At 39.3% G+C, this 17,291-nt stretch overlaps 1 protein-coding gene across 7 annotated transcripts in view; it reads left to right on the forward strand.

Moving 5' to 3' along the window:
* The window catches only part of UTRN (utrophin), a 541,342-nt gene that overhangs the window by 216,890 nt on the left and 307,161 nt on the right, over positions 1 to 17,291 (forward strand). Inside the window, exon 1 of one of the 7 annotated variants that reach the window (XM_075203654.1) lies at positions 13,115 to 13,301. The exons of 5 other annotated variants lie outside the window; for them this stretch is intronic. In XM_075203654.1, the coding sequence (XP_075059755.1) occupies positions 13,158 to 13,301 (144 nt within the window). In that variant the 5' untranslated portion in view covers positions 13,115 to 13,157. Of the gene's footprint in view, positions 1 to 13,114; positions 13,302 to 17,291 lie in introns of those variants that run through there. One more of the 7 variants, XM_075203655.1, reaches the window with a different exon arrangement.

The following is a 17,291-nucleotide window of genomic DNA, read 5'->3' on the forward strand; positions in this document are numbered from 1 at the left end:
TGGGGTGTGGCCAACTGTAAGAGGGGTTGTGGTCAGTCATTAAAGGGGATGGGGTCAGGCCATGGAGGACAACGTATAGCACCTTAGTATGGTCCATAAAGAAAAAGAGGACATTTGCAGTGAGGAGCCGCGAAGGAAAAGACAGAAGAGAAGAAAGAAGTCAATAGGAAAGTAAGTGAAGGGGAGCAAATGCAGCATGGAGGGCACTGTGTGAAACAGGGGAGACAGGGAAAGGGGAGGGATGAATTGAATACAATCAATCATCATCAGCTATTTGTGTGCTGTCCATTCTTTGTGGTTAGTGTTCTCTCCCCTCATAGTGTACACAGAAAACAAATGCTATACTACAGTACTAGAGATCAACCATTCATCATATGAAAACCACAATATAAGGGTATAGACTAAAAATTAATATATCCATGAAGCACTATGGAGACCACAAAATTATTAGCATAAAAATATATGCACATTTAAAATATTACATAAATCTAATTACACTCTAGACACTGGCAAATAAAAACAGGACTCTAAAAAATGATCTACCCACAAAATGTACACTCAATAATAATCCAATGCCACTACAAAGGACAAAAGCAAAACATTAATATTAAAGCATATAGCAGATGCAATCCTATAAGGACCTAACTGTCTGAATGTGTTTTATTCTGATTAAGATATGCTTCTATAGGGAATAGAGTCCCACAATTGATTGAAAACAAATAAACATGGAACATGATATAAACAGTGAATTTGGTTACTAGTTTATTAGGAATCCATTCATTGGTCAGCTGCAATAGGATCCTTTTATAGAGGCACTGAAGACGTATATTGCAATGAAGCCATTCTAATTTATCTCCCTCCCTCCGAGGTCACACAGTGGAGAGCTCTAGAGAAGTTTGCACGATTTATTACTTACTGATTACACGGACTCACACTGCAGTTAGGATGGCAACTTTATGACTACAGGACGCCTGCAACTACAGCAGAAGGAGTAATCTGAGATCTGTGTCACTGTGAAGCATTTCTGCCTCTCTCTGTCTCAGGAGCAGGAAGTGTTCTCACGTGCTGGCTGTAGGCAGGGATTAGTTTGACAGTCTCCGTTTCATATGTAGACTGACCGCAACTCGGTAATTCTCTGCTCTGCCTCACCAACAAAGAGGGCGGGGTTATCAGGCAACAGGGCCTCCCGGGGGATACCCCGGCTCCCCGGCAGGCCAGTCCGACACTGGTTGTGGATCTATGTGTTCTACAAATAAATTGCACAGCTTGGAAGATACCACTGTCAGTGTATAGATGTCAGATTTTATTCATGGAATAGGGTTCCATTTCTGGGACCAGCTAAACTGCTCCCCGCCAGGTGTTGTTATGAAGAAATTGTGAATGAGGTCTCCAAACGCTGTCGTATAAATTACCATACCTACATACTGTACACTCACAGGGATTGCAGAAACCGTAACATGCTTCTTGTGCCATTGGTATTATTCAAGCCCTCCATCATGTAATTTAAAAAACCTGACAGTCCGGTTATAAAGTTGCAAAATACATGATCAAGGTTCAGCTCTGTAAAATAGGTCTTTCTTTCATTATTTCTCCTGTGGATTTCCTCAGGGAGAGGAATCAATATATGTCAGAAAATATTACATTTGTGTTGTGCTGAAGAAACCTGGCAGACCAAAATATTGATCAATGGCTATCAATAATAATAATAATAGAAAAAATGTGGTTCTTTCACCTTGTGAAAATGATGTCTTGGAGCAGCACAGCACACATGGGTGCATTGCATATTTAAGTCCCTAACGGTCACAGCAGCCATCAGGTTCTCTAGCTTGCTCAGTTCATAGTATGCAATATCAGTGCGCAATTTAAGCTATTACAGCTGTATTTTCAATGTTGTGCAAGAATTAAATCAATTTTCAATGGCATCATCTATATGACACTGCTCATGGGGAATTTGGAGGGGACCCAAAATAAATCAGCGAATGACATGAAAATACATTAATTTAGCTACAAAGCCAAACTTTTTTTTTATACTGGTTGAATATTAAAATGCATATTAGCATATCATGTTTTCAGATGACAGATTCTGTTTACAGCACCATAAAATTTAAAATACAAGTTTATTCACTATATATTATAACACTGTCAACAATATATACATACTAATTGATATTTGGAATTACAGCCATTAACTTTTGTAATGTCCCACAAGTGGCTCCAAGCAGAGGCGGAACTAGTGAGCTGTGGGCCTCGTTGCAGGGAGATGGGGAGTACAAACCCATATCCCCAATCATGTGCATCTGCCATTCAGCGGGCCCCATTATCTCCAGGGGCCCCAGTGCACCGCTCCTGCCACATCAATGGTAGTTCCGCCACGGCTCCAAGTAATTTTTCAGTTGTTGTATTAGTAATTTACAGGCGGGACAGATTTTAAGCCCCCAAATTATTTTTTTTTTAATGCAACATTGTTTTTGTTTTACAAAAAGCATTTTAAGAAACTTAAAAATGAAATATGTTTAATTTAAGTATTTAATCCTTGTGTTGTGAAGAACAATTGCCACAATAGGACACAACCCCCTTATAATTGGCCTTCACAAGGGAAATAATTAAAATAACTACCACATTTTTCTAGATAAAAACACCAGGGTTAAGAGATCATTATTGAGGTTTTAAATCTGAAGTACAGTTGTGAAAATTAAGACTAAACAACGTCCCAAAGAAGTTAAAGTAATACACGTGCACAAATTAGGAAGAGGGCACAACACAATATCCAAATGTTTGGATGTCCATGTGGACAATGTTGGTTCAGTTATCAGGAGGGGGAGACCACTAGAATTGCAGTCCATCAGTCTCTCTGTGCTAAGAAGACTAGTGAGAAAAGCCATAGAGGCCATCGATCACTTTGAAGGAGCATCAGAGTTCAGGGGTTGAGGCTGGAGGAAAGGTGCACCACTCAACCATATCAAGAGCTCTGGATAACTCTGGCCTCTATAGGAGGGTTCCATAAAATAAGCATTAATAAAATGAACTGTGTCTGGCGTTTGCAGAAAAACATCCAGTTGCAGTGTGGGATATGATTTTGTGGTCAGATGAGAACTAGATGGGCTGCTTTTCATCAGCAGGCATTGATAAAATAGAAGGAAGAATTGATGGTGCAAAATACATGAAAATACTGTTTCAGTCTGGTAAAAATACTGATGCATCATCATCATCATCATCATCATTATCATCATCATCATCATCATAAGGGGCGGATTGGGAACTTAAAATGGCCCTGGAAAAAATTATTGAAGTGGCCTCGTGGGCGGGACCAAATCAACGGTAGGTAGGGCCAACACAAAAGTAGGCGGGGTTTAGAACTACTACAATTTGGTTGTAGTAACATTCAGGAAAACCTAGATGTGATGACTTAAGACACAGTGGCTCATTTCTAAAGCAATGCAGGGGGAAAAGCTGCTAGTACTGTGTTATAAAAAGACATGAATCCTTTTGCATTATCTGCGACAGGTTTATGCCTCTGTGCTCAAACTTGTTTAGTTGCCTACTAACACATCCTTACATTAGAGCAGCATATGAGCACCTCACTGAACTGTTGCATCGTCCCCTGATGTCATGAGATTCAAACTACCAGCCAAACTTCTCAGTTTAATATATAATAATGTGTACTGTGTGTTTGAAAAATTGCATTAAAAATAAACCAAAAAAACACGCATGCGCAGCAGCTCTGTTTTGGTAGCGCTGTACTATACAGCAGCCGCGGCGCTGTCAAAGAAGCGTCCGCGGCGGTGCTGTATACAATACAGCACCGCCCCGGACGCTTCTTTGACAGCACCATGGCTGCTGTATAGCACAGTGCCAATATGTGGAGCACTTCAATAGCGGAGGGGAGGGGTTTCTGGAGACTCAGAAACCCCCCCTGCGTGCGCCCTTGTCAGTGATTGGTGGTGGTTTGAATTGATAATAGTGCTGGAAGGGATGGCAGACAGTGACATAAGTGAAATGGAGAGCTATTCCAAGGCCTTTCTGGTGATATAGTAAGTGCAAAGGACCTTCCGGTTAATGACATTGTCAGTGCAATGGCAGAATGCAGGTAATGTAATGGAATCACCAGAGCTGGAATAAGGCTCTGGGGGGCTTGGGGCACTTAAGACAGGGGGTTATTTTAGATACATTTTAGACAAATACACAGGCAAAACTGTGTGCACTACTGTTAGGTACACGCAGCTCTGCCATCACGAGCAGAACAGTGTGAAGCGGGACAAACCTCTCAACTGTCCTTGTTGTCGGATAAAATCCTGACTAAGCGAGACAGACGCCCAAATTCAGGGCTGCTCTACAAGGTTCCGGACAGTTGGCAGACTGTCCTGCTTTCTCCTACCTGTTCTTGTCACTTTCACTACCTGTGGCTGCTGCTTGTCTGGATCCTGGAATGTTGGGGGCCCTATTTGGAAAAGAAACTGAGTACATGAAATGTAGAAAACTCCAACCATCCCAGGCATTAAATCAAAATAGCACCCACATTTAATAATAGACCTATATCGCTCCAACCATTATTACCAATACCATACATTAAAGTAATAGTATTCCCATTAAAAAAAGAAACGTATTTCCCTCCCTCCAAACAATAACTTAATAGCTTTTACGTTTAATATAACCATTTCCCACAACCATCCCTGGTATTAAATAATTAATATTCACATTTAATTAATAGTCCTCCTCCCCAAACTCAGCCCCACATTCAATTAATAGCCCCAAACAACCCCAGCATTGAATTAAAAGGTCCCATTAAATTTTAAATTCCACCATTAAATTAATAGCCTACCTCTAACCCATGTACTATTAAGATAACCTCCCTCCCTTCCCTCATATCAACAGCCAGTCACAGTAAGGAAGGTGGGTGGTCTGGGAGGAGGGGCCAGCCACCCACTGTGTTGGCTGTGTAGAGGGTGATAATAGGGTAACCTAGGGAGATTAAGATGCTGGTTGAGGAATATCATAAGCTTGTCTGAAGAGGTGGGTTTTCAGAGAATACTTGAAGGTTTGAAGACTAGAGGACAGTCTAATTGTGCGAGGGAGGGAATTCCACAAAGTTGGTGCAGCCTGAAAAAAGTCCTGTAACCGGGAATGGGAGGATGTGATGAGAGTGGAAGAGAGACGTAGATCTTGTGCAGAACGGAAGTGTCGAGTTGGAAAATATTTTGAGACAAGTGAGGAGAAGTATGTTGGTGCAATGTCGGTGTTGACGGTCTTGTATGTTAGAAGAAGAATTTTATATTGGCTTCATTGAAAAACAGGCAACCAATGTAGAGTCTGACAGAGTGGCTCAGCAATGGAAGAACAGTTTGCAAGGAAAATCAATCTAGCTGCTGTGTGCAAATTAGATTATAGGGGTTCAAGTCTGATTTTGGGAAGACCAGAGGGAATTGCAATAGTCGATGTGGGAGATGAGTGCATGAATTAAGGTTTTTGCAGTGTCTTGTGTGAGATATGTGCGTATTCTGGAAATGTTCTTTAGATGTATGTAACATGATTTAGATATAGAGTCGTTGAAGTGACAAAGGATAGTTGCGAGTCAAGGATTACACCTAGGCAGCGAGCTTGCGGGTGGGATTTATGGTCATGTTGTTAATAGAAATGTCAGGCAGGAAGCTTCTGTTTTTTAGTGGGAATATGTTTAATTCAGTTTTTGAAAGATTGAGTTTGAGTTGGCGGGAAGACATCCAAGATGAAATGGCAGAAAGACAGTCAGTAACACGAGACAACACAGATGGTGAGAGATCAGGAGAGAGGATAGATAGATTTGTGTATCATCCGCATAGAGATGATATTGAAATCCAAAGGAGCTTATTAGTTTTCCAAGAGAAGTGATGTAGATAGAGAATAGCAGAGGACCTAGGACTGAGCCTTGTGGTACTCCAACTGTTAAAAGAAGTGGAGCAGAGGTGGATCCAGAGAAATTAACACTGCTAGAACGATTAGATAGGTAGGATGAGAACCAGGATAGGACAGTGCCTTCAAGACCTATGGATTCTAGCATTTGTATGAGGAGAGAGTGATCAACTGTGTCAAATGCAGCAGAGAGATCCAGGAGAATTAGAAGAGAGTAGTGGCGTTCAGTTTTTGCTGTAATCAAATCATTGACAACCTTGGTCAGCGCAGTCTCTGTGGAGTGTTGAGAGTGAAAGCCTGACTGAAGGGAATCCAGTAGGTTGTTTGCTGTATGAATGTATGTGAAGCGAGTGTAGACTATTCTTTCGAGAAGCTTGGAGGGGCATGGGAGCTGAGAGATGGGGCGGTAATTTGAGAGAGAGTTTGGGTCAGAATTTAGTTTTTTCAAAATAGGGGTAATCACTGCATGCTTGAATAGTGATGGAAAAATACCAGTAGAGAGAGAGAGAGATTACAGATTTTAGCTAGAGGTAGAATGAGTACAGGAGACAAGGACCTACCAATTTGTAAGGGTATGGGATCAGGAGGGCAGGAGGTAGAGTAGGAAGATGAGAAGAGAGTGAAAACTTCCTCTTCATTTGTGGTATCATTGAAGAGTGTCAGAGGGTGCTACTAAAGAATTGAGCCGACTGCTTGTTGAGTGAGATGAGGCCATTTAAAGTCTGAGCTTATCTATTTTGTCCTTGAAATAAGAAGCAAGATCTTGGACACTGATGGGTTTGGGATGGCTTAGAAGAGATTTAAATGTGTTAAAAAGGCTTTTGAGGTTAGAAGCCTTAGCATAGATTGTAGATTGGAAGTAAGTTTGTTTTGCAGTGTCCAGAGCATTTCGATAAGAGTGGTAGATAGCAGTATAGGTGATGAAATCATTAGCGGTACAAGATTTACGCCAGTGATGTTCTGCTTTACGAGAACATTTTTGTAGAGTTCATGTTACTTTAGTGTGCCACGGTTGGCATCAAAGTCTACGCAGTGTATGCAGAGTCGCTGGAGAAACTTGATCAAGGGCAGTTGCTAGGGTTTGGTGAAAATGAGGTACTGCCTTATCAGGTGTGGAGAATGTAGAAATTGGGGAGAGAAAGTGTTTAATAGAGGTGGGAAACTGTTGAAAATCAATAATATTCCTGCGGGTGTGAGGAGGTTTGACACTGGGGAGGGTAAAGAACTGGGGGTGAGCAATTAGCTAATAAGGTGATGATCCGAGAGGGGCAAAAGAGTGTTAAGGAAATCAGAAACTGAGCATAGTCTAGAGAAAACAAGATCAATACAGTGGCCATCCCAATGAGTAGGAGAGGTCAAGTGAGGATGTTAGAGAGAGTAGTTTGTAAGCGGCATTGGAACGTGGATTAGCAATAGGGATGTTGAAATCACCCATAAAGATGGTGGGGATGTCAAAGGATAAGAAGTGAGGGAACCATGCAGAGAAGTGTTCAATAAATTGTTGGTGTGGTCCAGGGGGTGATAGATGACAGCAACATGCAAAGAAAATGGGTTAAAAATCCTAACAGTATGAACTTCAAAAGATGTGAACGTGAGTAATGGGACATTTGGTAGAACTGTGAACGTGCACTGTGGGGAGAGAAGTAGTCCAACCCCACCTCCTTGTCTGCCTCCAGGTCTGGGGGTGTGGGTGAAATTTAGACCACCATGTGAAAGGGCTGCAGGTGACGCTTTGATGAAAGTTCATCTTTAAGCAGGAGAATGATCCTAAACACAAGGCCAAACTCACACCAGAGTGACTCAAGAACAAAAATGTGTAGTCCAGTCAGAGCCCTAATCTCAATCCAATTGAGAATATGCATCAGTATATAAATACTGAGGTGAGCGAGCGCCATCTGGCTAACCTGGAGTAAAATCTATTTGCAAGAATAGGCTAAAATCACTCCGGAGCAATGTGTATCACTGACACATGCTTATCCTATAAGACGTAAAGCTATTATTGCAATATATTTTGGCTGTATCTTATAGCCATTAAACTAATGCAGATTGATGATAAGAAATTAAAATAAATTTGCTTTGATTTTGAAAGTCACCTGGAAAATGACGATGCAAATATCTAGGTAGAAAATGTAAGGTTAATAACTAACTCACTTTAGTAAGCTGAAACACTTGGCATTTTGCAAAACTGAAAATAAGCATTATAATAGACAATATAAATTTGTCAGAGCCATTGAATGTCATTCATCCTTGATGGTTTCTCTTTCATTAGTGGAATGTAATAATTTTATGGTATGCAGTTTTATAAAAATTAGTTTTTTAAAGTTAACTAGTGTCCATTTTTCACAGTTGATTAGTATATAGAATCTGTCTAAACCTGTTCACACTGTGACAGCTAATGATTGAAACCTGCACAGTAAACTGGGTCTTTGCTAATGAATCTTGACATTAAATAGACATTAATTAACTAATGCCTCATGGTCAAGTGACGTGGTCTATGTACCCTTGGTGACAGTGCGGAGTGGCTAAAATGCATATTCAGCACACTTCCTCTGTATTAAGTTTATATAAATAGAAAATATTTGTAATTTATTTAAATTAGTAAGGAGGCAAGTTATTTTATTGTATGAGCTAGGTTAGTTATCTAATTGCATCTAATTGCATTGATAGATCTTAACAAATAGAGATTATAAGGCTATTATTTTGTCAAATCTCAGACATTTCAAAGGATATGCAAAATGTTACTTTGCACTTTACATGAGCTACATGTAGTGGGCAACTAACTGGGAACACCAAAATAAAGTCACTTAGTATAGAGTTCGGCCAACACATGCAGCCAGTGAGGTCTGTATGCTCCATGGTATTGAGTCTTCCAGGGTCTGGAATTGTGTAGAAGGAATGACATTTTTCCACAAGAAAGTCACTTGATGGATTCCTATCTTATAATGGTGGAAAGTGCTGTCTCAGGCATGGTTGCATAATATCCGTACGCTCGAATGGGTTCAGATCTGATGACTGGTGCATTCCATGGCATATGAATAACATCAGTGCTATGCTCGTCAAACCACTGGATGCTCACATTACAGATTGGAATATGCCATCAGTTAATGGACAGTTGCTTCTTGTTTTGCATCACCTTCAGCGTGATTGCCTGTAGAACTTAAAGAAGTTGACCTAACACTCTATAAAACATGTCCCAACAATACTTTTGTAAGTCACTGATGTCTCCTCTTGCAGTCATGCTAACCATAATTATAGGTTACCAGCATAGTCCAGCATTTTGATATTTGACCCTGACCATGTAGGGATGTTATTTGCTTAATTATCACAGGAGCCACACCTTTGCTTTCAATATGCTTGGTGTCCCTCATTTACACATTTTCCATTTTTTTGTCCAGTACTTGTATGTTTACCATTCTAAATCTAAACACAAACCTTTCCATTCAATCTCCTATGTCAGCTACAGTGGCATAATATAGCACCAGCAGCTAAATTAATTTACTGGGTGTGTTATGATTTACATACAAGCCTCTGTACTCTGACCATAAGCTGTCATAGACATTTATGTAATTCCCGGATGTTCTCTGGCTTTTGGCTCCAAATGTCATGTTTAGTTACACAGAACCGCTATTGCCGAATTTTGAATGTACTGATGGCTTAGCTGTGCCTTGTCCAATCTTATTAACTTGAGAGCATTTGCCATTTTCTTTTCCCTGGCAGTGCTTCGTTATGTGGCTGTTTTCTGAGTAATTCTTGATTAACACATTGCTCTCAGAAACTGATGTTTTCCATTATGAAGAAGACTAAAAGCTCTTTTCAATTTCTAAATATATATCAAATGAAAATGTTCACCTTAGATGTTATCCGACGTGTAATTTCATTTGCCAAGGCTGTGCGGATTTCCAAAGCACATAAAATCTACAGTGAATGCCAGCTTTTATACCAATCCTTAAAAAAAAACACAGACCACAGCTGGCCAAATTTCAAAACAAATCTGATGTGTGGGTAAATCTTACTCCCTGGAATATATATATATATATATATATATATATATATATATATATATATATATATATATATATATATATATATATATATATATATATATATATCCTTTATCTCATTGGCTCATTTTACTGGGCATTGTGTACTATCCCACTATGATCTGAATTTGGAAGGATGTTAAGGGTTATTTACAAACCACAAAATATAAATCCACTGTGCATATTCATTTTTTCTGCACTCTTTTGTGTGTTTAGTTTCAAGGGGGCCAATGAATTGTGGGTCCAGTTTGTAGTGTTTGCGGGAGTGCAAAAGAAGGGAGTGGTTGGGCTGAGCTTTCCTTGCTACAAGGAGATTAGGCAGCTCCTTTTTGTGTGAAGTCCAAAAAAGGTATTTCATTTTGCAGGACTGGATTGTTTATTGTAATATAGTGTGGTGGGTTTATAAGAGTGTTTCCTGCATTGCAGAAGAGTGCACGGCCCTTCTCTCCTCATGGGAGGCCATGTATTCTCCTCACCAAAAGCCTTGCATTCTCTGCCATATCAAAGGTCTTGGAGATTGGGTCTCATCCCTATACTTTGCACACTGCACTATCACCTATGGATGGAGTGGAGGACTATAACTCCATTCCTTCCCCGCCCCCTGTTGCTGCTCCATACATTAATTTTCCCCATATTCTGAGGTTCGTCTGAAAACCAAAGCTATGTGCAGACATAGCTGCTTCTCATTGGTCTCCATTCATTTTAAGAGTCAACAAAAATGTCCACCACTTTAGGTGGTAGGGGCACCTTTTAATAACACAAGCAGTATGGCAGATACCATTTACCATATTAATGAATTCAAACATAAAACAAAAATAGACTGAGATATATTCAAATTATAAAGTAGAATGTATTCTGCACCCTAAGGGGCCCATTTGTCAATCTGCTGCGTTAAAGACGATTGTTTATTGCTGCTTGTCATGGTGATAAAAACATCCCTTATACCCGCAATTTGTAAGAAAAAAAATATTGCTGGGGCAGCTGAGAGGAAATAAAGCCTCATCACAGACAAAAACACCAACTTTCTCATTCAATGCGGCTTTTCGCCATTTGATGAACCGATTGATCAGGTTAAAGGAGCTCATCAGGTCTCAGATTATAATATTGACACACTAGATAGATTAATAAATTAAATTAATTAATTCTTTTTTTTGTTTTTGAAATGCACCTATATTTATTTTACGGGAGACGGTGGTGTCAATATGCAGAGGCAGGTGAGTGTGCCATTCTCTTTTGGGACAGGGGGATGTCAAAAAGCAATGTGGGAGAAATAGACCAGCTCAGCCGCCTCTCCTGCTCTGAGAGCGCAAGTGTTGGATTGTCTAAATTCCGGATGCAGAAATGACGAGGTCATTCAGGGGTGCCGATATATTATTTTAGAACGCTGTATTGGGTTGGTATAAAAAAATCTGTTGCGACAGATACTGTTTTACTATTTCTTTGCATACTTAAGGAACTGCACCAAGTTGGAATGTGTACCTGCTCAGATTTCTGAGCACAGATGTGTCCCTTGTCAAATTTAAAAACACTTTCCCGCAAGTATAAGAAAGTACCTATTGCGTATGGTTTTTAGATGCAGTCACATGAACTTTAACCATTCTACCATCTCATTTGCTTTAAAAACCTATTACATCTCTCATTTAAGATGCACAACTGTTAACATTCAAGTTTTATGTTTCAACAAGTAGGAGAAAAAAAGAAAGTACAATAGATAATAAGACCCTGCCCTTTTTTTGGGCTCATTGTTATCTATCCGCAGCTCTGGGGAGCTGTAAGTTAATTTCAGTTTGCTCTTTCCAAAAGGGCCCAAACACAGGTGTCATTTAGTAAATTGACCCTAGCTGATGTTTCTATCTTCTCTGTGGCCACAGATGTGCGAGACAATATCAGACAGATCCATTCGTTCAATGCTCGCTTTGGACAGCCAGATCCTATATGGTATAGTTACTACAGTGGATTTGACCACATTTTCTACCAGTCCCAATACACTCCTAGAAGAATCATCACTGGCTGTCAAAATGTCAGTGTGTCTATGCATCTGTTGACTCTGGGCAACTGGTGATTCTCTGAACAAAACTGTGTAAAATCATGTTTTAACTCTCACTGCAATGTGTATTATTTCATACATTTGTGAGAGTGGCTGCAATGGCAGCAAAATGCAAAAATTACATTCTTGTAGTGTTCTTGACTAAGGCAGTTATTTTCTGATTTTTGCATTAGTTGGCAGAAAATAAAGATCTCTCATAGCCAAGTGCAGGAGTGGGTTACATATAATCAGAATGCTCCTCTAGACCAGACCCACTGATTAATGGAGAGAAACATATACACAACCATTTTTTGCATAGAAAGAGCACTTGCCCTATTTACCTAAACTCACCTACCCCAGTACAGTGTTCGCTGTTCATCAGATTTTTTATGTGCAACCTTACAATGAGTATGATCTTAAACACCTTTATTTGCTTTATGAAATGCGCTTTAGCCCATTTCTAGACATCAGTCAAGTAAAGTGGTTTGGGGGGGGGGGGGTAAACGATTTAAAAGCAGTGCTTGGAAAAAAAACTAATTGAAAATATTATTTGCTAGAATATATACATTGAATTAATATTTTTTGTCATCTCCCTCTCTGCTTTGCATTGTATGTATCCTGTATTGTGGTTATGTGTAATTAATTAGCATTTAATGTATGGCTGATGGAATTAGGGCAGTTATCTCTCAGGTCTCCTCTGAAGATTTATACCAGCCTGCTATTCACTCATGTGGAGCTGCATTCAGTCAGAGACTAGCTGAGGGAGAAAGCACATCTTTCAATAGAAGGGTGCACACCTCTCTTATTCTCTCTGCCCTTCAGTACAAAGCTTCTGCTTGGAATTAACTACACTTGTATATCCATCATCTATACACGGGGACTCCGTAACGTATTGCAGTCTTAATGTTTCTGTTCTTAAAGGCACATCCTTTTGAATGGGTTTCACAAGGATAAGCAAGCGTACGATGAGGCAGCCTGCCTCAGCTGCTTGCTGTTGCTGCCTTTCTGGAGCTGGGTTTTAAGGATTTGATTTCAGGAAATCAAACTTAGGAGATGCAATCCGCATCTCTCTTTCCAAGCAGTGTGGGCTTTGGTCTCCTTAAAGCAATTTTTTTTTTAGATATATTTGGAAGCGAGCATGCTCAGACAGCTGGCAAATGGTTGTCCAGTGACCATGAGGGAATGATTGCCGCTTTTCATTTATAATGCAAATTCTGAGGTTCCTCCAGAAGTGTGGCAAACTTAAAATGATGGCTGTGGTGAGAACATCTCTGCAGAAAGTTGTTGTTTTGTTGCATCACTTGCAAAGGATGGCAGTCTCTTCTCCACGGTATCAGAAACTGTGTAAGGTAAGTTGGTGGGCGACATAAGAACACCCCTGCCTGGTGGGATAACAGCTTTTAATGACACCAAAAGTCACCTAAACTTACACAGTACAAGTAATTTTTGTCACTGTGCTTATATGAAATGTGTTAACCCTATTAATGCCACTGTAAACATAATTACATGTATGCATAATGACATTACATTTCAACATACCTAGACACATTTCATCCTATCCAAAATAATGACTAGTATATTGAAAAAGAAGGAGCTGTCAGCAATGTATCATTTGGGGTTCTCCTTGCCCATGTACTTATCATTACTGGCAGGCAATGTCTGTCCTGCTCTGATGAATAGTTTAAATTTGTTCACTGACTGGTGCTCAATCATCTTAGGCATTTTAGCAACTTGGGAACTGAGGTTATACATGTTTCTTATATTGCTTATTTTAAGTTATTATTGGGATGTCTGCAGTCTTGTAACTCTTGTCGTACATATGTGAATAATGTGTGAGAAAGGTATTCTCGACCACTGTTTATATATACACTGCAATCATTCTGAATAGGCTTTGTTATTATTAATGCTGTATTGAAGAGTTGCGTTCCTATAGAACCATAGACTCATACAAGTGCATATGATGCATGTGAACTAAATATATATATATATATAATATATATATATATATATATATATATATATATATAAAATCACCTCAAGTTACATGAGTAGACCTTATTTGTTGTATTATAGTTTCTGTGGGGCACTGTTGTATTTTTGGGTAATATTTCTTTTTGGTGGTTAAATCCCTATAGTACTATTTTTGTTTTTTCTTTTTCTACATCTTCTGATTATTGTTGTTATTATTATTATTATTTATTAGTAGTAGTGGTAATGAGAAAATATTACTTTCCAGTAATAAAGGATTATCTCTGCAACTTCATGAGTACAAGTAGAAATAAAACAGGGTAGATGACCACTCCACAAGGGGTTTTTGATCCTTGCCCTTTATAATTTACATTGTATTTTAAAGAGACAACTATGAGCCCATAGCTGAGACTGCCGATTGTAGTAAATCTGCTTGTGTACAGAGGAGAGTCTTGGAATGGTTAGGAGGAGGAGGAGGATGTGAGGGTAATGGATTGGGGAAGGGAGATGTAGTCATGAATTCCAGGAGGAGATGTGGGAGGAGGTAATGATAGGAGTGGTGAGTTAGTAGGTCCAGGATAAGATGCACATGGAATTATTGATGTATTTTACGTGTCAATGTTTCACGTGTGAGCGTTTTTCCTCAGTGCTGTCAGATACTGATGTGTTTGGTTGTTGATTATCATCCCTCTCAAATCCTGCAGGGATCACTCTTTATTCGAACATAAAACTTTTCCTTACACATGTCAGAAAGGTGATGGGTATCAGTCAGCAGTGTGTCCTTACAGTATACTGTGCTGCCTCGCTTAGTGCATGGAGGGTACTCCAGAGCCTGCCTCTGATACAAAATAAACAACATCTCCTATGTACTAGAACTGTTCAGTCCCTCCATAGCACCATTTACAGTTACACATCTGCTGCTTTATTCCAGCCCTCTCATAATGAACTGGGACATCTTTAGCTCTCAACGTATATCATCAGCAGCACTAGTCTATGCTATATCAATGATCTTCTTACTAGAGGATTTACAGTTCATTTTTAGATTGTAAGCTCTCATAAAAGCCTCTGTGACATTTATTTCAGATTATAAATGCTGGTTTTTATGTGCCACCCACTATCTGTAAATGCTCCATTAGTAGAGCTCTACAAAATCTGTGTTTATAAATAATGTGGTATATATTGTGTTTAACGTGAAATTAGAGGTATTCCTTCTACTATAATCTTATGATTCTTGATTGCATTTGTTTATTTGCACAAATTACCCTCTTATATAAGTTGTCACTCAAAATAAATTAGTACTTCATCAAGCATTATGCACATCGCTTAGATAAACAAGATGATGTATTCAGGTTATTCTGTGTGCCATGTCATTTTATAAATGTGTCTTTGCACTGTAAATGCTCTTGCTGTTTAAAGAGGACCTGTCACATTTGTTTGGGAGAGAGCATATAACACGGCTTACGCTAAATGACAATGTGGGGACTATGCCTTAGACCTGACAGCATTCTGCACTACACTTACTCCCGGCCACTGCCTTCCTTCAGCTTCTCTGCCTCAGGAGTGCTCACAAGACAGGGGAGCACCACCCAGGAGTTAGTATAGTGCGGAATATGGGACGGATCTTGAGCAGTCCCCTCTAAACTCCTGGGACCTTCCTCCATACGTCACAGTTCTCCTGCCTTGTGAGTGCTACTGAGACAGGGAAGCTGAAGGAAACCAGTGTCTGGGAGTGAGGAGAGTGGAATACTGGATGAGTCTTGGATGCCCTCATTTGCATACAGAGCCCTCTGGATTTCCATGCGGAGAAAGCATAGACACAGATTGTTTGTAAACATTCATAGTGCATTAGGCATTATGTAAATAACTAATTTTCCCAAATGTGAAAAGACCTCTCATTTGGACAATGCAGAACCCATCATCGTCATCAACTATTTATATAGCGCCACTAATTCTGCAGCGCTGTGCAGAGACCTGACTCACATCAGTCCCTGCCCCCATTGGAGCTTACAGTCTAAATTCCACTGAATACGTTTTCTATTTATGTCTTTGAACAAATAATGTAATGAAATAAAATGATTATGTTGGTTCGTATGAGGAACAGTGCCTTTTTAATTGCCACCTCGGGCTGCAAACTGGTTAGTTTGTGAAGTTGACATTTGCAGTCAGGAGTGACTTCTCATTGCTCCCTTTGCAATTGTAAAAGAAAAACACTATACACTGTAAAAGGTGCTGCCTGCTGCCATCACAGTTAGTGACTTGTTGTTGAACTACAAGTACTAGTTTGGCAACTATAGCGGCACTGTCCTGTTTTCATGTAACACAATATGACTACATTTGTACTATGTTTTTACTGTAACATTTATAAATACTGTATTTGGGTACCACAGGCTTCAGGAATGTTGGAACTGATAGCTTCATAACTTACGTTAGTATATAAAATCATTCCTTGTCTTTTCTGCTTATTGTTTGGTTGAAGATGGTCATAAATGAATTGTTGTACTGTAAGAGACATTTGTACACAGTCTTCTTTCACAAAACATTTTTTTAATGTATAAGTTATGTCATTGTTTAATAATAGCACTTTAGAGCAGCCTGCCAAGCTATGATGTATTAAGAGAAGGGGGAGTTATATTGCCACAAACGGCAGGTTGGTAAGAGTGCTTGTTGAAAATAATCTGATTAATAAAATACAAGTTTGTAGTTAAACCTTATCTAAAAATTGTACTAAAAAAAGACAGTCTCAGTAGTCACATTATTTTAATTGCACAACAACCCTATGCAAGGTGGTGACTGTACAAAACATCACTGTCTTCAAAGATCCTTTACACAATTGTCTGATGCAGGTTTTTTATTATAGTTTTAAATGAAAAGTAGATTGGCTCATGTTCTCTTATAAGGGCCCTGAGTAATCTATGTTTTGTATGGTAGAGATACAAACAGACGTTTACTGCTGACTAAATCCCCTTAATCAGCCCCTTGGTAAAATCTAGAGATGGCTGAAGAGAGGCTGCTAATGATCTTGCCTAATGACTATCACATGTCTAATACATAATCTCTGCCGTATTGTGACATTCTTCTGGACTGGGACCAAGTGTACATTATTTAGTAGAGTTCTTCACATTCCTGTATTTTGATTTAATAATTGATGTACACTTTCTATTGCCATGATAAACTTTCCTTGGCCGATTATTAGCTGTATTTGAAGGCATTTCTGAAAAGCCATATAATGGACCCATTATACGATTAACAATTATGAAATGACATGCACTCTGTATTCACCATTGCAGATTCGTATTTCTCATGTCTCTGCTTGACTAAGGGTGTAAATCTCAAAACACATGTTCCTGTTTAAGGACTCTACATATGTTCAG

This window comes from Mixophyes fleayi, chromosome 3 (assembly GCF_038048845.1).
Source record: "Mixophyes fleayi isolate aMixFle1 chromosome 3, aMixFle1.hap1, whole genome shotgun sequence".
NCBI classification, from domain to species: Eukaryota; Metazoa; Chordata; class Amphibia; order Anura; family Limnodynastidae; genus Mixophyes; species Mixophyes fleayi.